The sequence below is a fragment of the Pimephales promelas genome, chromosome 3 (assembly GCF_988280905.1).
Source record: "Pimephales promelas chromosome 3, fPimPro1.hap1.1, whole genome shotgun sequence".
Classification (NCBI taxonomy): Eukaryota; Metazoa; Chordata; class Actinopteri; order Cypriniformes; family Leuciscidae; genus Pimephales; species Pimephales promelas.
Genome location: NC_142771.1, coordinates 25,842,352 through 25,866,819, shown reverse-complemented (window position 1 = coordinate 25,866,819; position 24,468 = coordinate 25,842,352). Strand labels below are relative to the sequence as shown.

General features: G+C 35.6%; 1 protein-coding gene across 1 annotated transcript; it reads left to right on the top strand.

Moving 5' to 3' along the window:
* Positions 1 to 12,595: 12,595 nt before the first annotated feature.
* Positions 12,596 to 24,345, top strand: LOC120489190 (uncharacterized). The gene is made up of 16 exons (XM_089128033.1): positions 12,596 to 12,601; positions 13,604 to 13,730; positions 15,343 to 15,645; positions 16,897 to 17,217; positions 17,308 to 17,619; positions 17,779 to 18,166; positions 18,228 to 18,247; positions 19,179 to 19,298; positions 20,377 to 20,673; positions 20,774 to 21,052; positions 21,142 to 21,450; positions 21,995 to 22,294; positions 22,459 to 22,782; positions 22,859 to 23,170; positions 23,323 to 23,610; positions 23,718 to 24,345. The coding sequence occupies exons 1-16, from the start codon at positions 12,596 to 12,598 to the stop codon at positions 23,879 to 23,881; spliced, it is 3,870 nt and encodes a 1,289-aa protein (XP_088984159.1). The 3' UTR covers positions 23,882 to 24,345.
* The last annotated feature ends 123 nt before the right edge of the window (positions 24,346 to 24,468 follow it).

Below are 24,468 nucleotides of genomic sequence, written 5' to 3'. Positions count from 1 at the left end.
ACGTTCATGTTTATGACTAACAATTCTTGGAAATGTTAAAATGTTTACATTTCAAAGCAAAGCCTGCAACAATTAGGCATTAAATATATATTTTATCAATATTATTCCATGGTTTATTTTACTTATAATGCATTTTTTATTGCAAACAAGTGTTTACTTTTTGTAAATTCTTAACACAGTAACAGACCTGCAACATAGTCAAATAGTTAATTTTCCGTCCAGAACCACAATTTTTTCATTAAACACCAACTCTGTCAAAACACGGCAAACCTGATTCAGTATCTAATAATTCTCTGAAAACACCATTTTTCTATCCACCAGTTGATAGCATTACAAAACTACATTACTTGTCCTGTTTCAGTTCTCTCTGCATACTTTCAAACATTCTTGCTTGTGTTGAATTTTGTTGGCAATAAGTGAATGAGTTTATTTACTTTATGTTTTTATTTGCTCTCATTACTTTATAGAATGTAGGAAAAAAATAGCAAGTAACATAGTTACTCAGGGCCACCACTGGTCAAATGGGTCCCCTGCGCAGAACTTCAGTTGCCACCTTGGTTGAAATTGCTTTGCGGGGTTGTCGATGGTGCCCCCTTGGTAGTTGGTTGGTTCCCTCAGACAGTGACAGAAGATCCGACATTTGTGGCTTCTGCATGTGTAAGAATAAATAAATAAATACGCAGAATATCACAAATTCTTAGTCCTCTTCCCTACCTCTCCTCCTCCCTTGTCCTGAACTAGTCCTCTCCTCCCTCAACTATTCCTCTCCCTTGTCCAAATATTACAGTTTTTTTTTACAATCGCTATTGGACACATTTTTCACAACACTTTTTCAAAACCCTTAACACAGCTCTCATAGCTTGGCACAGCAGTTAATATCACATTTAAAATGTACTAAAGCTGACAAAACAATTCATTCTGGTCTCAAATCATTCTTCCAGAACATTAACAAAGGTTGACAATGAACAAATACACTGTGTCCCTCATAAAACAATGACCTAAGAAAATACTATGGGTAGCATTACAATATGTATTCTTTTGTAAAGTCTCCTTATGAAGCAAGAATCACACTCTCAGTGTCTGATAATTCAGTTTGGCCTGAAAAGTAGTGAGAAAGTGAGAAAAGAACTGTTGTAATTTGTAGTCATTGAATACCTTTTGTGCCAAAGCATTGATAAATGATCCCCAGTTTAACTCACATAGACTGATGTTGTGCTCCTGTGAAAGGTTTTGAAAAAGTGACCCACCTAAATGTTTCCTAGGGATTGTAAAAATAAACTAAATACATGTTTTGTCCCCTCTCTCTGCTGCTCTGTGTTTTTCTGCCTTCACAGTTTTTTTTTTTTTTTGTTTTTTTTTACAGTACAGTACTTATGTGTACTTACTTACAGTGTACTAACCTAGAAAGTACTGGCTAATATAAGGTAAGTATGGGTTAGGGGTAGGTTCAGGGTTAGTACCTAGTTATAACCCAGTAATTGTAATTACTACAATAAGTACATATGGGTAACAGGACTGTAAAAGGAAGCATTACCAACCAATTCAAAGAGTCCCGTTATTACTGTATGTCCATCTAATGAAAAAAAAAATCAACACCTGACAATCCCGCTCCAACTGAGAACTGAATCTCAATATTTCAGTAATCTGTTACTTTAAAATGCTTATCAGCTTTTTTAACTTTTTTTTTTTTTTTTTTTTTTTTTGCATTTTTTTAACAGCTGCTGTTGTTGCAGAAGTAGAGGCATTATACTATATTTAAGGTTTGGAACATTATGTCTTCTTTTCTGGCATGCTGTGTTCCATGATCCATGATTTTGTTGTGTCAAAATAAAATGTAAACATTTTAGAAACACGATAACTCCCTATTGTGTGAACATATAAAAAGTAGACTAAAAAAATAAAAAAATGTATAAGTAAATTTTTAATAAGTTCAGTTAGGGTCCAAAGTCAATTTAAGTCTTACATAAAACATAATAAAAATATGAGAATTTGAAAAAGAACATCCAGATCAAGAACAAAGAGATCAGGAAAATATGATTTTGCACTTGATTTATTGAAATGTGTTTTCAATGTACTTTAAAAATTACATTTAAGATAAAAAAAATAAAATCACAAAACACACTTGTTACAATATTAATTAAATATTTAAAAGAGCATGTTTCAAACTTAAGCATTTTCGAAATGATGCACAAGTTTCATGCATTTGGATGAGGAGCACAAACCTGCTTTTTTTTATAAAAGCCTTTGCGCCATCATGTGGTACAGTGAGAAAAATATATGTTACAATTTTTCTCAATCCATTTAACACATTTCTTCGAATGTAGTTGCTCTCAAAACAATTAACACAGTTTAATATGCAATTGAACACTGCATAATGAAGTACTGCAGTTTATTCCAGTAATGCATTTATTAAAGTAAATACAATCATCAAAACTACAGGTGTGTTCTCTATTGATTTGTATAATATATGCTGCTATATTGGCACACAAATGCACTGATAGGCCTACATGTTTATCTATCATATAGTTCTTCAATGAGGGTTAGCTCCTCAAACCCTAATCGAACACGCCTGAACCAGCTAATCATCATCTCTTTGATGATGAAAAGTATTCAAAGTAGCAGCTCTTTTCTATGTCTCTATCCATGATATTGATCCACAATAGAAGGATGATTGGATGAGGGATGGATGTATGGATATCTGTCTATACAGATGCACAAACAATATCAAACTATTCAAATAAAATAGTCCTGAATTATGTGTGTTACACACAAGTGTAACCCCTCTGTCTGTTACAATTAACCCCGCATATGGGGTAAGTTGTAACATTTGCACTTCTGTCACTTTCAGTGCAACTGTATGAAAATGGTAGGTCCTAGAAAAAAACTTTAAGTGTTAATTTGTAGCAGAGATGTGTATGTTGCTTGTGGAAGAAAATTATTAATCTAACCTAATTATTTTTTAATTAATTGGCTTTATGCCCAGCTGCACTACTTCCTGAACTTCAGCCAGCTCCTTGTTTCCTGTCTGCCATTATTGGCCAAATTGATTAATTCAGGTGTGTCTGATTATTGTTGCCATGACTACTGAGGTCAGGTACACCTGAATTAATCAATTTGGCCAATAATGGCAGACAGGAAACAAGGAGCTGGCTGAAGTTCAGGAAGTAGTGCAGCTGGGCATAAAGCCCATTGAGCCAAAACCAAAATGCGTTAGGTTGTGCCCCGCTCTCCCCTACTTTTTTTTTTCTTTGATTTGATAAAAAATCAAAGAAATTTCCCCTCCCCTGTGGTAACATTTAGACAAAAGGACAACTGCCATTATCTGGAAGCAACAAACATTTCAATGCTAAATAGTCCAGTACTGTGACGCGCCAGTAGGCGGAGCTAAAGGACAGAGAAATCATCACCAGGGTTCAACTAAAAGCGTCTTCCGTGTTCCCCAACAGCCTACTTCTAAATACCTAAAGCCTAAATCCCTTTTCATGCAATTTTGATAATTTAATGTTAGATTATGGCACTTGATTTGTTTATCTTCAAAAATGCACTTAAAAAAAAAATTAATGCACGACCATCATCATAGCTATCAGATAGTTTTAAAATGTAGACAAATTTTCAGCAATATTAATCAAAATGAATAAAAGATTAAAGATTAATGAAAAAGTTGGCTAGGAAGGTTGCAAGTTTAGCGTCTGATAAATTTATTGAGATATAGCCTACCTTTATTCAAATCACTTAAGAAAAAGTTCTTATTTTCAACAATCCTGGCATTGTAGTTCAAATCTCCTGAAAGACAAAAACGTATATTCAGCTAGCTATATTAAATTTAAGCATTTAGATCTAGGCTGTGATTAAAAAAAAAAAGAAAAAAAATATAGGCCTATATAAAATTATCGCTCCTTTTTTTCTTTTTTCTCTCTCTTTTTTTTCTTTTTTTTTCTTTTTTTTTTTTTTTGTTGACTTTTTGTTGTTTGAATGACTTATGGTAATTTCCTGAAAAGTCTCAGAATTCTCTTAGGCTGCGTTATAAAAACTAGAGCTACCATTAGTTATTGTCTGGCTTTACGCCACTGTGATAACAACTACCACGATGATTTGCACATGTACATAAACTCTTGAGACCCGAGACTATATGCCCTGTCCATATACCCACACTTGCGGTCTTGACCACGTCATGTAAGTAGACGAGTGCAACGAGTGTGTGTAACGATTACCTGATAGTGTTGGATTTTATTTAAGTGTTTACAGACTTAAATGCTTTGCTTTTTTTTTTTTTTTTTTTAAAAAAGGACAGAAGTCGCTATTGTTGTGCTTAAAGTGATAAAAAGTAGTTGCAAATGTTGTACAAAAGCCTATAGTCTTTGCACCAATATAATATGCAACACTTGGCAGTTTTACTGCCAAATTGTAATATCTAATTAATTTAACTTACATTGGACTCATGGTATGTTTTCTTCGACATCTCGCAATTTAGGGGCACACATTGCCAAACATAATATATGATGTAGGCATCGGATGTAGGCCTATAGCCTCGAATCCCTTCAGAGCAGTGTGGGGAGGAGGAGTGAGCGTGTGCAGCGTGCCATGTACTGTTTCACTAAACATATTTAGATATACAGGAAATCGCAATGGACGATGATTTTGGTGTATCTAAATTTGTTTAGTGAAAGGTAAAAAATCTCTGAAGTAAACAATGAGTGATGTAGACGTGCAAGCGATCACTTCCGGCGCATGTGCAGACCGAAGCGCCCGTGCTGTCATATCAGTTGGACATGGCTGTGGTTACACAAGGTAAAAACGATATAAATACTGTTAGTTTTCTCACACAAACCGCTCGTTTCGTGTCTTAGGGCATAAATGTGCATTTAAATGTACGCGTCATTCAATCATGTTTAATTTTGACTTCTCATGTGCATGCTCTTTGAGGTGAACCGAAGGAGGACCTAAACCTCCAGTGAATGACTGATAGACTAAACGGTTTGACCGAAAAATATCAAAATGAAAATACTGTGGAAACAAAGACAACTACATCTTGGATGCCCTTGAGGTAAGCTAAAACATATCAAAAATTTAAGCCAGCTCCTTGTTTCCTGTCTGCCATTATTGGCCGAACTTGATTAATTCAGGTGTGTCTGATTATTGTTGCCATGACTACTGAGGTCAGGCACACCTGAACTAATCAATTTGGCCAATAATGGCAGACAGGAAACAAGGAGCTGGCTGAAATTCAGAAAGTAGTGCAGCTGTGCATAAAGTCCATTAAATAATATTTGGAGTAAAGAAGAAGTGATATCATGGTGCGGACACTTTAATGCACAAAGGGGAAGTCCACACTCAGATAAAAATGGCACAGTGGAATAATATATGGTGGACAATTTATTGGTTTGCTTAAATGATGGTAGTGGGACAAGGTTCGACATCAGGAAACAAGTTTCAACATCAATAGCAGTGAAACTTCAATGGGAGGTGCTAGAGCAGTCATCATTCGGGAGTGACCATTTTCCAATATTTTGCTCGGTAGGATTAGAAATGCAAAGGAATATGATGATAAAACAACAAGATGGAAATGGAGAAGTATGATAAAATATCTGAGAAGAATTAATGAGTTATAATACAGAGGATGATATTGATAAATGTACAGAGAAACTGTTTGAGTTTGGTCAAAAAGACAGAAGAAAGTATACCAAAAGTTGAAGGAAATAGGAGGAACAAAGCCGTTCCATGGTGGAACGATGAATGAATATTTGCTTACAGTGTCTTCATAAATTAATTTAAAACACACCTGATGCATAAGTTTTACAAAACTGGTGAAACTGGTGACGTTTCATTGGTGAAACGTTAAATAGAAATCAGTAGGCCTAATTATGTTTTTTCTTTGTCTGATACAGTACAGGTATATATTTGACTGTGCTTATATTGACTGTGCTTATATAGTAGGCTATTTGAAGGGATGTTAAAATTCTTAAGCAGCCCATGAATAAAGTATTTGATATGGTTCAGATCATTGTGCAATACAGCGGACACAGTGATAAAAATTATGACAAAAACCTCAGTCCAAGACAAAAAAAATTGGTTAACCGTAAAAAGGTTAACCTTTTCATCTGTCATGGTCCACAGTTTCATATAGTCTATTAGCTACATTTATACTTTAAATAAATTCATGGCATAATAATGGCATTGCACATCTCAAATATGCCTTTAAACATTTTAAACACTATAGCTTTATTTAAAATGTAGGACTACTGCCTCCATCAAGAGGTATATTTGTAAAGCTTGTTGCATGAGGAGAATTTGAGGTGGCATGTATCACTGTGCATGGAGTGGCCACAGTGAAACATTTCATTTCATAAACCCCTTACAATTAACTATGACCTCTTAAAACAGTCCTCAACAAACCTTCAATAGTGTCATTTGCATATGAAAATTTAATGATCGCTAATCTTAAAGATACATTTTTGTTTTCTGATACCAGGATCTGACTGAATAGTTCTCGTGTGAGAGGTCTGATTTAGTTATGGGCTGTTTCTCTGTCTATGATAAGTGCACAGTATTTCAGTCAAATACAAAAAGGTCAGAAGCATCTGTAATTGAATTATCACTATAGTGAATCCAATTATTACAATAACATGTTTTTCTTCTCTTGAGGCTCACTGGCATTTGGTGTCCAACAATAGCCTTATAATAGCATCACACAAATAATATTAATTTTGTTTAAACCGCACTCTGCAAGCAGACTTGAAATGTAGACTTGAACTTTAACACCAGGATCTGACACACGAGAAGCTTTCCTGTGAGATGTCTGTTTTTGTTACGGACTGTCACTATGTGTATATGGGGGGTGGGGCACAGTATTTCAGTTCACTACAAAAATGTCAGAATCATCTGTAAATTAACCCATAAAGTGTTTCCCTTTTCCATCATGATTTTTTTTTTACATTAAGGCTTCATACAGAGAACCTACAAGAAAATTAAAAAGTGTTTTTTTGTTTTTCATTTTTGAAAAATCTGTATTACTTGACCATGTACACCAATTGGCATCACAGTTCAATTAATTATCCTAAATGATATATAAATTATTATATAGAACAGAAATAAATAAAGATATTTGTAGTCATTTTGCTGTTCTTACAAATGTTTTTTTTTTATTAAATAAAATAAAGAAAGAAGGATTTTATAATGGAGTTTGAGTCCAAATGTTTTACATTTAGTACAACAATGTTAAGGGGCAAACCTCAATATGATATGATCTATGGATATATGATCCTTTTTGTACAACACTCTGCAGTACATCTCTGTTGATTATACTGCATGCATGACTCATGAATATTGTATTGAGTAGGCCAGTGTATTTTGATGCCTCTTTCCCTAATATGCCATCATTATTTTCCTGATAATACAACCTTTTCAATTTCACTAAAACCTTCATATCACCATTCAAAATTATACATTAATAATTTTGTTTGGTGTATTTAGTAACTTAATTAGTGTTTATTGATTTGTAAATGTACTTGTAAATGTATTGATTTGTAAATGATTTGTCAATGTATTTGTTATGAAGATATGAGACAGACACACAAAATTTATTTGGAATAAATGAGATTGTCTGTTGATAATCTGAGAGCTGTTGGTATTTAAAATCCAATCTTTGTTATGTTGAATTTGCTGAGCTAAATATCAGAACTAACATTTAAACCATAATGGCTAACTTTGACTGTTTATGTAATATATTTTTAACAGATCGGATAGATTCTTCCCACAATATGCAGGTGTTTCCTGGTTATACTGTCGAGATGAAACCTCTGAGCTCTTGAATGAACTGTTACAATAACCTTATGCTTTTCTTTTTTAGATGTTCACCGACATTTGATGTTTAACATAGCCTTTTTGATGTTGTATATTTTTGCATCAAGCATTTAATACTTTGTTTAAACCATATGCTCTGCAAGCAAATGTGGACTTGAACTTTATTGTGCACTGTCACGAGTAAGTAAGTGCACAAATAGCTCAATCAGACATCTTTAAATCAAATAATCCACAGAATACATAGAAGAATTACAGGGAAAACTCATCCAACATCATAACTTAGATGTAGACTCGACAAAGAACTGAACAAAACACGGAGAATACACAGGCTAAATGTTTTTGGGACGCTCACCCTGCCACTGAGATAGCACAGCTCCTACCTCATTGGTAGAGGCATCCACCACGACGATGAAGAGGAGATCTGGACTGGGATGAACGAGGGTAGGAGCTGTACTGAAGGCTTTCTTCAGTAGGGTGGAGGCAGTGTTAGCTTCGGAGTTCCAGGACAGAGACTTGGCCCCACTGTGCAACAAGGAAGTGAGTGATGACCTGAGTTTACTGAAGCCACGGTAGAAGTTGGCAAATCCCAGGAAGCGTTGGAGTTCCTTGATAGAAGTGGGCTGTGGCCAGTTCTCCACCGTCTCTACCTTCCTCTGGTCAATCCTGATGCAGTGTTGATCAATTACGTGCCTGAGGGAGTGAACTGTGTCACAGTGGAACTCACATTTTTTGAGTTTCAGGGTGAGATGGGTCTCACAAACTTATGTAGGACCTGCGTGACGTGGTGGTGATGATCAGTCAGTTCCGGGAGTAGATGAGAATATTGTCTATTTACACAATGACAAAGCGTTGAAGGAATTCCCAGAACACCTCGTTCATGAAACCTTGAAAGATGGAAGGAGCGTTTGACAGCCCGTACGGCATAACCCAGTACTTGTATTGCCCTGATGGAGTACAACACATTCTCACCCCAAGGCGTCACCTTTGACCATGCTTCAATATTTGACGTTTTAGGCGCCCTTTAGCGTCAGTTATATGACGCCCTAGGATTGCGTGTACCCTACCCCCACCCCACACCTAAACCTAACCGCGTCGGATCGCGTCATGTAAGTGACGCTAAAGGGCGCCTAAAACGTCAAATATTGAAGCATGGTCAAAGGTGACGCCTTGGGGTGAGAATGCGTTGGTGCTCCACAGGTCTAACTTCGTAAAAATACAACCACCATGTAACTGCTCTAGGCTAGCTGGAACCAGAGGAAGAGGGTAGTGAAAATTTTGACATTTGGAGATTTGAGAGCACGACAGTCGATGCAGGGGCGCAAGCCTCCGTCCTTTACCCACAAAAATCACCAAGAACGATAACTTCTCAGAGTCATGTCCACGGCCCAGCGGTTTACCCAGGATCGAATGCACCTGAAGAACTTTTCTCATGGAGATGAAGTCTTCGAAGGAAGTAATAAAGTTACCAGCAGCACCTGAGTCTATAAGGGCCTTCGCTGAAAGAGATTGTTGACGATAACATCAGTGCTTTTTAGTAAAGATATGGGAGGTGGTAATTGAAGGACACTTACTGCTGGATGTGGAGGTCTAACACAGTCTCATCCCAAAAAGTCATATAACTGACGTCTTGGGGCGTATTTTGACCATACGTCAATATCCGCCTTTTTAGGGCCCCCTTAAACGTCGGTAGATGGCGATCCCGGGCCGTCATACAACTGACGCTTTACCTTTAACGTCAGTTAGGTGACGGGTTAGGTTTAGGGTTAGGTTTAGGTATGGGGTAGAGTTAGGATCCCATAACCTCATCTACCGACGTTTAAGGGGGCCCTAAAAAGGCGAATATTGACGTATGGTCAAAAGACGTCCCAAAACGTCAGTTATATGATGTCTTGGGATGAGACCGGGTTGGGAGGTCGCACCGGACAGGTGGGCAAAAGATGTCCTTCAGCTCCGCAGTATAAGCAAAGACGATTTACGATGCGACCTTGACACTCAGCATTAAAGGACAACTCCGGCGCAAAATGAAGCTTTGGTCTAATTACACATTGTTACCTATTCAACCGTTATCTGAGATTTGTTTTCATGATTGCTGAATGTAAACAGTTTTATCTCTAAAAATAGTTTAGCCTATAACGCTAGTATAATGCTAGTATATAGGGCATATATACTAGGATCGGCGTTCGTAGATCGACTGGTAGAGACTATTTTTCAAAGATGGCTTCTTCCTGTATTCGCGAAGTTGACTGTGTGTATAAAATATCTTCTTATTAAACTTTATGGACACTGACAAAGTTCTCAATGCTTCGTTTTGTAGGGACCCTTATTATGCTATCGTCTTAGTGTGGGGCTATTTTGAGCCTTGTTAGTGGTAATAACAAGCGATTTTTATTTGTCATTACTCTATGCCCCATATAGTAGCGTTATACTAGCGTTATAGGCTAAACTGTTTTTAGAGATAAAACTATTTACATTCGGTAATCACGAAAACAAATCTCAGATAACGGTTGAGTAGGTAAAAATGTGTAATTATACCAAAGGTTCTTTTTGCGCCGGAGTTGTCCTTTAATGAGTGGAGTCTAGTTGCATAGGTTCTGGTGCTGGAGGGGCTACAGATGTTGAAGTGGGCGGAGGATATATTTCGGGTTGGTCCAAGGGACATGCTGTGAGTTATTGGGATATCCTGATGGCAATATACAGCTGTTATTTAAAAATAGAATAACTTATGCCACTCAAGAATTGTCTAAGATCATTTTTGTAACTAGTTTTATAAGTTTTTCCACAATATACAATAATTATATATTTGTCAAGTAGATAAATTAGCTGCCATTAGGGCTAAATGCTGAACTGTACACCAGTCACACTCTGAAATTTAATATTGGTTTGGGAAAGAGCTTATTAGAAAATAAATAACTTGAATTTTTATATAATTAGAGCATAATCTCATTAATTGTGGCCAGCCGGGAGACATTATCCCTCCAGCGTGTCCTAGGTCTTCCCCGGGGTCTCAAACCCCTCCACCATCAAAAGGTGGCAGTTCAAGGAGGAGGGAGATATTTATACATAATATAATAATATAAATATAAAAAGTCTTGTAATACATTATAATATATAAAATACAAATCTACTCTTCAAATCCATATCAATTGTACTTTGTTACCATAAATGTCAGTTCCACCACAGAGGGCAGTGTGGTGGAAATGACTGTGGTGGAAGTGACATTTCTGTAGTTTTTTTTTTTTTTGGGATAAAAATGGAAAATAACTTTACTGATTAGCTTTGAATTAATACTTAGCTATTCATGTATGCAAAATACTCTAACTAAACAATATATACTTTTTTAAAACTCTCTGGGATCACTGGCAATGCAGAAACTGACAATGTCCTCATGGGGTCCTGCCGCTCCTTTTGATGCACATGGTCCACTACCTCTCGAAATGGGCGTCAGATCAGCCCCTGCCGTACATTGAGCCCTGTGATGAAATAAGAGTTTAGGAGGACCTCCGGCGTAAAATTTATTTTCTCCTCTAGGCCCTGGGTATATCTCTCCAGTGATCTCTCTCCCTGGGGAGGAAACGGAATCTTGCCCCTCCTCATATCCTCGATGGTCGACTGCCACCATCGCTCACCCAACTGGCTTCTGGCAGAGCAAGACATAGCCTATTGTCTGCTGGGTTCAAAAATTGGCTGGTTCGTTCTGTCAAATTCCGCTAAATAGAACCCAAGCGCAGACAGTGTCTTTCACAAAACCGTTTATTTAACCAGAAAACAAAGACCCACAATGGGGCAAACAAACAGTAAAACAATAACTATTTGTAGACTTGACAATAAAACAACACTACACCATAAACGGAAAGATCACAATACTCACAGAACCAAATGTTAACAAGACAAACCAGCACTGAGGAACAAACACAGAGAGCTTACATAGAACACATAATCACAAGGTACAGGTGACACTGATGAACATCAATACTAATGAGGGGCGTGGTAAGGACACATGATCACAATCACAGGTGACACTGATACAACATTAACTAACAAGCAAACGAGGTAAAACAAGACAATGCAAACACATAGCCCAAAACAACTGGACATGCGTTTGCACACAAAACAAGAGACAAATACATGACATTTTTATTGTTAGTTTGACAACGAAAGAGGAATTTGCCTAAAATGATTTGTATTTTTAAAAATATGACCAAAGTACATAAGTACAAGCCCATACAGTAGTCTAAGAATTACCCATTGTATAAAATAATGATTTTTCATTCAAAACATGTTTTATTCTATTTAATTAGGCCTACGTATATTAGTAAATCACATCTGAACTGAAGGCAGAAGCAGGAAGAGTTTGATTCATGTTCTTAAAAAATTGCTTTCTAATTTCAGGGTCATCATGTTTTAGATAGGCTATAGGCAAATGCAACACATGCTGCAAATATTTCTGACCTGGTCAGCATACAGACAATAGAGGCGAGAGCAAACGTTTTCACTGAATCCATTTATTCTGACCAAAAGGTAGAATAACACATGTTAATTTAGGTTTAAATTCTTGATCACATGCTTCGTGTGGTTTTTTGGTCGGGAACTTAAATGCACCAGTCACTGTGTCGATTACTTCGACTACTGGGGGAAAGGGACCAAAGTCACCGTTTCCTCAGGTAAGATATTGCCGATATTTTCTGTTATTTTATTTCTACTTATTTTGCAAGATCAGATAGTCTTTCTTTCATAAAATTAATATGCAGACGTGTTTACAAATTTTACCTTGGTTAACAGGGGAAGCGTAACGATAATGCGCGTAAACTCACCGATTAAAGAAAGTGCAAACTAACATTTCAAACTAAATCGTTTTGACGTCGGCCTAGACAAAATGTTGCATAAAATGTATTGTGGTTATGGTATGGCTCTATCGTTAACCTTCTCGCTGTGACGGTGCCTTTGACTACTGGGGAAAGGGGACAGCGGTGACTGTGACATCAGGTAAGAAGTCAAATTCTGATTTAAAATTGCCTACGAACCAAATTAAATATAATCGATACAAACATACGAATCGTTATGTATATAAAACATATTTCTAGAGGCGATTAAATTAACTTATTAACAACACCTTTTTAATCAGACAAAAATATATCATGGATGATTAAAATCAGGTTTTAAGGTTGGCTAATGTGGAAAAGATCGTTTGTGTTTTTGTGCACTGAAGAAATTAAAATGATCACTGTGACGCTGCCTTTGACTACTGGGGGAAAGGCACATCTGTCACAGTGACATCTGGTAAGATGTTACATTTCAGTTTTTCCTCTCAATAACGCTGGCAAGTTTTAAATATTAGGCTAAAGGTAAATTTCCCTTTCTTGTCTGTTTTGGCTATGGTTAAATATAAGTCTACATAGTCCAATATGTGGGTTAGCCTATGTAATAATAAAATAAAGTTAGGCCTACTTGTTAAGAGGTTAGCCTACATAATGATATAGCTGCTATTTTTGTACAATATCCCCGGGTAAAGTGTCAGTGTGACAATGCTTTTGACTACTGGGGAAAAGGAACTTTGATCACTGTCTCGTCAGGTAAGAAAAATACCCACCTAACAAATCAAAATCTGATCTAAGTAGGATAAATGTGTGCGCAGTTATTTTGTCGGATTTTTTTTTTTCTAGATTAAATTAACATTTCAATGTCGAGCTTTTCTTGTTGTGCGATTAGAACATTTAAAGTCAGGACATAAAGTAATTAGCTAGAAACGCAAACATTCCGATTATGAATAATTATAAATAGCTAATTTGCGCGTTTCTAAAACAAGGAATTGGCGGCATCGTTCAACAAACTCCGAGCGTTGTATTTTATACTGCACTTTAAGATTAAAAGTATATTGTGTAACTGGGCTTTCGACTACTGGGGAAGCGGCACCAAAGTCACCGTAACAAACAGTAAGATTTTATGATTAATTGCAAGGACATTTGTATACATTTGTAAAACGTCAAAATTCCACGTGTTTATTTATGTATTTATTTATCTAGCCTTATATATATTATGCAATATAGTTTTCTATTGCAAACTGTCTGTTGTCCATTTCACTAAAAGACTATGCTATAGCTACTTTAAAAATGTCAAATGTAATAACAAATGTTCATCTGTTAAAAACGAACAAAAATACAAAAGTATTCGTAAACGACTACTTTCGTTGTACATTATTCTCACATGTGTTGCCTTAAACTGCTCAAATATGAGACGCTGAAATCAGCCAGAGCATAAGACTAAAAAACTTGGCTGAACCGTATAACGTCTCTGGGTCATTCTAACTTATACACTGCTATCCACTAATATAATGTGTTACATTCTAAATTGTTGATTGCATCCCGATATTATTAAATAATAATAATAATAATAATAATAATAATAATAAACTGTCATAGCTTATTGATTTACAAGGGTATCTGTCAATGCATGAAGATGATAACTGGAGATTTAAAAGAATGTTTTTGTTTGTTTGTTTGTTTTTTGTTTTTGTTTTGTTTTTTTGTGGAACAACCGCTATTATTGAAATTATTTCAAGCACAATGAATTTTTGGGGGGCTATTTATTTTTTAATGATAATGAACATTTTTCGTTTTTTTTTTTTTTTTCCATATGATTTCATAGTTCAAAATTACAAACGGCTGTATTATGCTTTTATTTAAAATTTTCAAAAGGTTAAATTTTAATTCAATTATTTTTTCAATATAAAATCTCAAAAGTTGCAATAACTGTTTCATTTGAATCAAAATGAAAAGTCTTTATGCAGTCATATCCTGTAGCCTAATAAAGTGTTATTCATTTAGATAATCCTTCAGTATTAATTACCATATATCTGATAATACATAATGACTAGAAATATGCTAAATGACATATAGCCTAGCAGATTGTTCAAAATAAAGATTCTTAAATGACATTCATAAAAAAAAAACCCTTTACCATTTAATATCCTTGGAATCTTTCCATTGCACAAAAGATTTTTCTTAGATTAGCCTAATAAAATGTTCTTCACACTAAGAAAAGAAATGTTTGTTCACTAAGGTTCTTTGAGGAACCCGAAATAGTTATTCAAGGGTACTGCAGTAAAAACTCACTTTTGGAACCACGTAAGAAAAAAAAGAAAAAAAAAACATTTTTTTTTTTAACGAGACTAAAGCAGTTACTATACCAAGGAGTAATTAGTCTTACTTTTTTATTCGAATTAGACCAGTTTACTTGTTAAGGCAACTTAGCTACTTTAAAATGTTATGATCAGTCTTAAAGCAGAAGAAGAAAAGATGACTAGGCCTAGCTACTTCAACATGACAGGAGGATTAGATTCAAAACGAAAATAGCGGTGTAATCTCAATCAATTTATTTTTCATTCATTCATTCATTCATTCATTCATTCATTCATTCATTCATTCATTCATTCATTCATTCATTCATTCATTCATTTGGCATGGCCTAATAGTGTTGCACATGTACAGTATTACGTTATATGTTGTAGTTTATATATTGTCTGAGAAAGATGTAATGTCTCTGCAGCTCAACCATCGGCGCCGAAGTCCATCTTCGCCCTGTCTCAGTGTTCTGCTGGTTCTGATTTCCTTACCGTCGGCTGCTTGACCAGAGGTTTCTTCCCTGCGGACTCACTCACTTTCAAGTGGAAGGCTCCTGGTGATAAAACTCTGGATACTTTCGTGCAGTATCCAGCGTTCGGTAGTGACGGAGACTATACCAAAATCAGCCATCTGCGTGTGAAAAAAAGCGACTGGAATCCTCAAAACCCTTACATATGTGAAGCTTCAAATTCAGAAGGCACTTTAAAAGCTGAAGTAGCTCCACCAGGTAAGTCGCATATCTAAAATGTCATAACATTTTACGTTTGAAATTTTAGCTACTTCACGTGTTTCTCTTGCTGTTGGGTCTTGTATATTGCTGCTGGGATGATGTTTCTTCATTGGAGGGTCATGTTTGAATAGACATTTTTATTACACTATTTTAGTTTTGTCAGATCATTGATTAAATTATTTAATGCCAGTGAACCTGCTATTATATTTTTGTGCATGTCAAGCAGTTGTCCTTTATCAAAGTCTGACAGTGAATGTTTACAATAGCTGAGAACAACAAGGCTAGGTCTAAAAAAAAATGTAGGCTAAGAACAGAAAAACACAATAATGCTTAGGCTTTCAGAAATACTTTTTCTGTGACCTCATGCCAAGGAATACAATGGCATATGATACTTCTTATATATATGTATATACATATATATATATATACATATATATATATATATATATATATATATATATATATATATATATATATATATATATATGAAGAGTTCAGATGCAAAAGCCTCTAAATGCCATTTGAAATTTTCTTCTTTAATGATGATTTTGATCAAACTTGTATATTTAAGTTCAGTAATTTCACTTAAATAACAATTAATAGGTAATCATCATTGCCATTTAAGTGAAATCACTGAACTTAAATATACAAGTTTGATCAAAATCATCATTAAAGAAGAAAATTTCAAATGGCACTTAGAGGCTTTTGCATCTGAACTCTTCATATATATATATATATATATATATATATATATATATATATATATATATATATATATATATATATACAGTTCAGATGCAAAAGCCTCTAAATGCCATTTGAAATTTTCTTCAAGAATGTTAATTTTTATCAAGCTGGTATATTTAATTTCAGTAATTTCACTTAAATGGCAATGAAGAATGAATTGCCATTTAAGTGAAATTACTGAATTTAAATATACAAGCTTGATAAAAATGATTATTCTAGAAGAGAATTTCAAATGGCACTTAGAGGCTTTTGCATCTGAACTCTTATATATATATATATATATATATATATATATATATATATATATATATATATATATATATATTACACATGTATATATACACACACAAACATATATATATATATATATATATATAATATAGGCTATAACATTTGACACTAAAGTACAAACTCAACTAAGAGCATCTATGTGCTTTGCTTAATAAAGCATGTTGCACTATTTTCTTGCTTTTCATGTCCTCTTTGCTTTTCTGTTGTCAGCCCCTGCGCCAGATCGGCCTGCAACTGTCTTCTTAACAGTACCTACAAAAAAGTCGTTAGAGAATGGGACAGCAACCTTCTTGTGTTTAGCCCAGCAGTTTTCGCCTAAACATTACTCGTTTAAGTGGTTTCAGAATGAAAAGTTGGTGACAAATGCGATAAGCACATATGACACAAGTGAGAAGAATGCCTCAGTTACCTTGTATAGTGCCACAAGCATTTTTCAAATCAGTGCCGATACATGGACGAACTCAGAAACCAACGTTAAGTGCGAGTTCGAGCACAAGACGGGAAATCAAGTCATAGAGGCCCAGTATACAGGTATGTTTTCTCTTGAGGACTGTGAATGTTTCTTTATTCATAATGTTTACCTCTCTCTAAATCTGTTGCATGTCTGATTTTTGTACATAGGTTATTTGCAAGACTGCAGCAATATTGCTGTTGTTATAGTCCCTCCCTCCCTTGAAGACATGCTGAAAAATAGAGAAGGAGAGCTGAAGTGCAAAGCCTCTGGAGAAAATCCAGGATTCACAAAAATACAGATTAAAGCAAATAATTTCGTCATCGCTGAGGCATCAGAGGAACATGTCAAGAACAAAATAAATGTGGAACTCAAAGCCCCTATAGGCTATGAAGAATGGACCAACGGCACAGTTTTTACGTGTACAGTTGAACACTCAGACCTACCACAGCCCATGGAGACTACGTTCACCAGAGAAAATGGTATGTCTTTTTATTTTTTGTAAAACGTTACACAGTTCTTGCTTCCACGTCTCCTGATATGCAGTCTTCATTACAACTGACATTGATGTTTATCAAAACATAAGAAGAAAAGGAGAATGACTCCACATTCTGGTCTTAATTGTGATCTTGTCTTACTAGGTAATGCAGACAAGAGACCCTCTGTTTACATGTTAGCACCCCCAGAGAACAAAGAGGGTGAAACGATGACCCTGACATGTTATGTGAAGGATTTCTACCCCAAGGAGGTGTTTGTGTCTTGGCTTGTTGATGATGAACCTGCGAAAGGGTACAAGCACAAAACTAGCCTGCCAATGCAGAATGATAAATACTTCTCGGTCTACAGTCAGATCACAGTGGATTCTTCCGAATGGAAGAGTGGTACAGTGTACAGTTGTGTAGTGTACCATGAAACCATTGATGAAACAATGCGCGTACTGACAAGATCTATTTCTGATAACATTGATAAGCCAGGTGTAATTAATCTAAGTATGAATACCCCTGCGTCCTGCAAGGAATCTTTATGCCAGTGATTGTTATGCTTGTTGAGTGTTTATCTTGTTCATCATGTGTTTGTTTTTGTTTTTGAGTTACATGTCCATCATTGTAAGTGTGTTTGTCTTTAACGTTTGTGGCTTCTTGCTTTTTGAGATATTTTCATGCACATCAATTTAGGAAAAGACTAATAAAAAAAAGAAACTAAGCATATTTCCTGTGCACTTAATTTATGTTGCATGCCAGTTTAATGTGTCTGTCCCGGTGTATATGTGAGCATGTAAGGTCATAAAGACATCATAACATCAATCAAAATAAATTGAAATTAAAAAAAAAATGAAGACATGAAACAGTTCAAATAATACATCGAAGTGATGCATTTTAAGAGTACTTTAAAATAAATACATAAAATGAAATATTTTAAAAGAATTGTATTCAGAAGACAAAGTACCATTAGCAGGCACATACAATTCTAAATAATGAGAGTAGACGCTTATCAGTGTGTGTGTGTGTGTGTGTGTGTGTGTGTGTGCATATTGTGTGTCATTTCAGACACATATGATCACTCAGATACATAATTCTCTCCATTTTATATAGTTTAGAGCATAGAGAATGATAATTCTTTGTCACAATGGTTCATCTACAGCATGCCAAGACACATTCACAACTTTTTTTTTTTTTTTGATACGTTCATGGTCACCTTTAAGTGTATGGTTTAATTATCTAGTAAGCAGTTAAGATAAATAAATAAAAATCATCAAAATTCAGAAGCAATATGGTTTATTAAAGGCTATTTGTCCCTCACAATATTCTAATTGGTTTTCTTTTACTGAAAACTCCTGCCTTTAGTCCACCTGTCTAATTTAAATAAAGATAGAGAGGTGAATTGATTAAAATCATCATAATCCCGCGTCTATTATTTTTAATTAGGATGGAGAGGCAAATTGGTTAATACCATCATAGACACTAGGAATATGCCAGACTCTTATTCTCAGCTTGTGTTGCACAGTGTCTTAATTCACATGTGATCTTGTTGGTTTCCACAGCGTGGATCGTGTGGATGGAGCATCCCCTGTTTGAACCCATTGATACAGATGATAGCGGCATTTCAAACACGGCTCTAACCTTTGTTTTCCTGTTCCTCATCACCTTGTTCTACAGCATAGGTGCTACTTTTGTTAAGGTATACACTTTTAGACTTTTTAGCTAATTTTCAATTTAGGATAAACATGAGACTAGATTTTATTGGAACGTTTGAGTAAGTTATCATTTGGAGAAAGAGATGATGCAACAAAAAAAATTAGCTTTGTATTTTTATTGATATTTATTTGAGGTTTTTTTCTTGCTGTAAATGGTGTCCAATTATGCTTTCAGGTGAAATGAAAGATCCATTTAAGGACATGATGCAAGGCCTTGAAGAGCTTTAAGAATATGGCAGTTATTACTTTTTTTGTAAATATGTGATTGTGCATTTTCTTTGTTTTTAGATTTTACTTTAATAAAAGTAAAGAAACGATTTGACTTCTCTTGTATTTTTTTATAATCTCAAATTCACAAATCTGTTTTGACATCTCAAGGAAAAACACTAATTTGCACGATAAATTAATGTTGCTCAAAAAAATGAATATACACTGCATAAGGAGTAACACTTATTAATATAGTAATATTAATTAACTAGGTTTTGAATTATTTTCCTAATTTCTGAATATAATAAACTGCACATATCTTTCTTAAATCCAATCCTTATTTTTTCAGAATCTGCGAGACTTTGTTCATTGGGTGACTGAAGCGTGGCATCTTTGTGTGAACATTTTGCAAGTTTAATAACACATAAATTGCATAACAGGAGAGTAATTTTATGTAAATGAAAAGGTGTCTTTCCTGCGCAGATGTGCTTAACCCTGTGTGAAAGATGCAGATGGGTTTCAGTTCTGCTTTTGGTTGCCATTTCAGCTTGACTGTTACTTAACACTTCCATCTGCTATTTGCTTTCTGAAGCATGTTTTTTTGATTTCCTTTTCTGACCATCTTTTTTTTTTTTTTTTCTATTCCAGTATCTGCAACTAAAAAAATGATCATGATGGTTGGGCGGTTTGGGGGGGGTTATAATAATATTTGAATAAATGAATGCATTGAAAAAGACTAGTATTCTTATGATTGATTAAGATTTTCATAAAATCTGTACCTCTTATATGTTGTTTTAACCCCATTGCAAGTTAAATGATTCTTTATTTGTTTTAATAGTAAAACGTGTCACTGCACCCACTATTGCTCTGCTGAGTACAGAGGAAGGTGATAGCATCGTGTTGCAGTGCCAGTTGAAGGATTATTACCCAGACAAACTTACTGTACAATGGCTTAGTGGGAATCAACTTGTCAGTGCTGCTAAAAATAAAACGTTGCAGACCACGGCTGAAGTGGAGAAAACCTTTTCTTACATAAGTCAAATATCAATCGATGCTAAATATGAAAACAAAACGTACACTTGCAAAGCCACCCATTACTCTACAGAGTTCAGGCTAGAATACAACATGTGCACAGGTAAGATGAAACAATGAAGATGAATCCTACATATGCAGTATAATGAGTATATAAGCATCATCATTCTATGAATCTAACTTTATAAATTTCACATTTACAGCAAAGCCTGTGTCCAAACCTTCAGTCCAAGTAAAGAGAGCCCATCTCAGAGACATTTTGAAGGAGAACGAAGTCAAAATTTCTTGTATTGTTGAAGCGCCAAACGACACTGAAGTGTTATGGTTGGCAGACAGCGTACAAAAAGCCACCAGGGCTTCCAAAGACCTCAATAAATTTGTGAACAACTTGACATTGTCTATAGACGAGTGGTTGAATCTGAAGACCCTTGTTTGTACTGCTAAGCATCCATGTTTCCAAGAAGAGCGTAAAATTCAAGTTGGTAAGTTGTTTATTTTGCACTGATCAAATGTGACAATTTAGGTTCGGAAAACCACATGTTGTGAATTAAAATGGATGTTTGATCTTTAGCTGATACGGAGAAGAATCCTGTGGTGGTGATCAGGAGGACTTTCAATGAATCAGCTCCGTCGGGCACTGCTTTACTGGAGTGTGTTGTAAAAGATCTCCCCTCTGGTGAGGTCTGCATCAACTTCCAGGCCAACCAAGCTGATATCTCAGATTTCACTTGTGTGGACTGGGTCGCTTCTGAAAAAATTTGGTCCCTGACCACACATTTTACAATCCCTAGTGAGCACCAGAAGGAAGGAAACAGTTTTACCTGCAAAGTTCACTTACCCTTCAAAAACTTTAAATCCAACGCTGCTGGAAACTTTTTTGGTAGGGAACGAACATTTCTGAACACATCAGTTACTCTTTACCAAAAAATGTCTAGTTTGTTAACATTTGTTAATGCAATAACTTAAATGAACTAAAAATGAACAAAATACATCAATATAACACTGATGTGTGTAGGTGTGTGTGTTCACAACTCACTGCTCCTACTGTGTGTGCTGTGAGTACTAACTTGGATGGGTTAAATCCAGAGAACAAATTACGAGTATGAGTCACCCAGAGTTGGCCTTCACGTCACTTGACTTAACTATATGTTTACAAAACGTCTTCACCTTTGTTTACTTAATAACACGTTCACGATATTTCACACTGCATGATGTTAACAGATTTGGATCTTTGGTAAATCTTGAGATTTGCCTAAACTAATATTAGCAAATTCTGTATACTTATATTGTTAGTTCATGTTAACTAATGTAAATAAATGAAACCTTCTTATCATTAATTATATTGGAGACATGAATTAATTTTATTAATATATGGATGTATTCTGTTTTCTTCATTAGACATTTGTTAACTTTTTTCCCCATAGATGATCCTACCATAGAGCTTGTTGTTGTTCCCAGTGTGGGTCAATTCAGATTGAGCTCAGAGCCACAAAAGCTGCAGTGTTCTGGAAAAGGATTCGACCTGAAGATCAAGTGGTTTTCAAACTCTACAGAGAAACGTGACACAGCTTTTGATGTCTCAATGATGGAAAATGGCTATGTGAAAGTGTACAGTGAGATATTGGTGCCACAGCAAGAGTGGGATAAAGGGGTCACTTACACCTGTCAAATTGTTGATGAACACGGTGGGAAAACTGCTAAAAAAAACACCAGTATTTGTGCAGGTAAATATGTGACGCATAAACTCTCTCACTCATAGTTCAAATAACATTGCAATGAGGTGCAGATATCTGACAATCTCATAATTCACGAAAGAATGTTGTAGTTTCTTCCTTATCTGTAGTTCAGTGAATGTAATATCTTAACACATAAGTTTACTGTCCAACAGTGATTGCACCTTCCAGTCAGCAGTCAGCGGTTTACCTGCATGGTCCTTTAAATTATGTGAGATATGGCACAGCTCTGAATTTGACCTGTTTGGTTGTTGGTCAGAATGTCAAGTATTTCTCCATCCAATGGAAAGAGAATGGAATCGCTCATAATCCAAATAGCTTTGACCAAACACCTATAGATCATGCCAATGGCACTCAGAGCAAGAAAAGTATTTTGGAGGTTTCATTTGAAACATGGAAGAGATATGCTGTCTTCACCTGTGAGGTAAAGCATTTGTGCTCTGACGTCACACAGCAGGTGAACATCTCAAAAAACAGAGGTGAGCGCTCACAGTTCTCAACCTTCTGTTAAAGAGTTTTATCTTTCCTACAGTAATTGTTGACTAATGTTCACAGACCCCAAACAACCCACTGTGAGGATCCTCAGACCCTCAGACAGCGATCTCTCAGGACAAAATGCTAGCCTTCTTTGCTTCATCACCGGTTTCTTCCCATCTGATATCTCCGTGCAGTGGCAACTAAATGGGGAGCAATTCAATGAGTCTCACTACACTAACAGTCCTGTGGTTGCTCACACTTCAGGAGGTTTTTCAATGCATAGCGCCCTAATATTGCCTGCATCACAGTGGAGAGAAGGCGTGTACTCTTGCATTGTTTATCATGAGTCATCCCAAAGTCCATTTATCGCAAATTTGGAGAACTTGTATGGTGGGCGTCGTCAGATTGATATATCTTTCTATTTATCTATGTAAAAGACAGTAAATACTAAGATAGCAAGATACAACAAAAATGTTTGCAATATATACAGTAGACCTCTGTGTGTTCTATTATCTGATCTGTTTCTCTCTGTTTTTATTTAGCCTCTCTTATCCAATCTTCTCCATCTGCAAAGCTGCTGCTGGGTGCTAGCGAGCTGGTGTGTCTGGCGTATGGTTTCAGTCCTCCTGTAATCAACATCACATGGCTGTTTGGAATGGATGAAGTGTCTGCCCACAATGAAACCAACCCTGCAAAAGGCCCTGATGGCAAATTTAGCATCCAAAGTCACCTGCAACTCCTGCCTTCAGATTGGGCACCTGGTGACGTGTACACATGCAAGGTCACTCATGAAACTGGTACCCAGTTGCTTAACATTTCCAAAAAATCAGGTATGCACTATTTCATGCAACACAAGGAAATAATTCAGTCAATAAACTTTAGAAATGTCATAATTTTCAAATGTGATCTTAATGTTTCCTCTGTTTGCATTTTACAGCATTATTTGAAGAGGCTATATTTATGAATGAGAACAAACCCGAATCTATTGTGCAGGATACCGTTGAAGAGACCTGGAATATGGCCTGTGCCTTTCTCACCCTCTTCCTCCTCTCTCTTCTCTATGGATGCACAGTGACATTGGTTAAAGTGAAGCTTAAATGAGCAAAATCTGTTGTGTGTGTGTGTGTGTGTGCGCGTGCGTTTTAATGGCTTCTGGCTGCTTTTAGGGTTTTTTTAGTGTAGGCATTTTCTTTAACTTTTCTTAGCTGTGCAAAAGTGAAATGGTACAACGTTTGGCCCTGTGGACATTTAAATATAATTAAATAAATATTTTAACACTGTTTACTAATTAATTGAATCTGTCTTCTAACAATATCTAGCAGTGTAAATAAATCACAGGAGATTTCTGTCCAACTGAATCTCAAATTGTCCATTGTGAGAACATTTTATCACAAAATAACATTTTGATTAAAATTGTCGAACTCAGTTGTTTTGCTACAAGGCTAATATTCGACGGCCAGAATTTTAGGTTTCACCCTAAAAGTAATTACTCACTATCTGAGTAATTTGACAAATTACAGCTTGAGTGAAGATTGTGCACAATAAATAAAAAGGGTTTATTTTCATTTCACTCTTTGGGATTAATGTAATAGGCTAATTCATATGTAATTCAGTGTGTGATGTATGTTTTTTTTTTACGATGGATGTAGTTTAAAATTGAAAATATTGGGTCAACGAATAAGGTATCT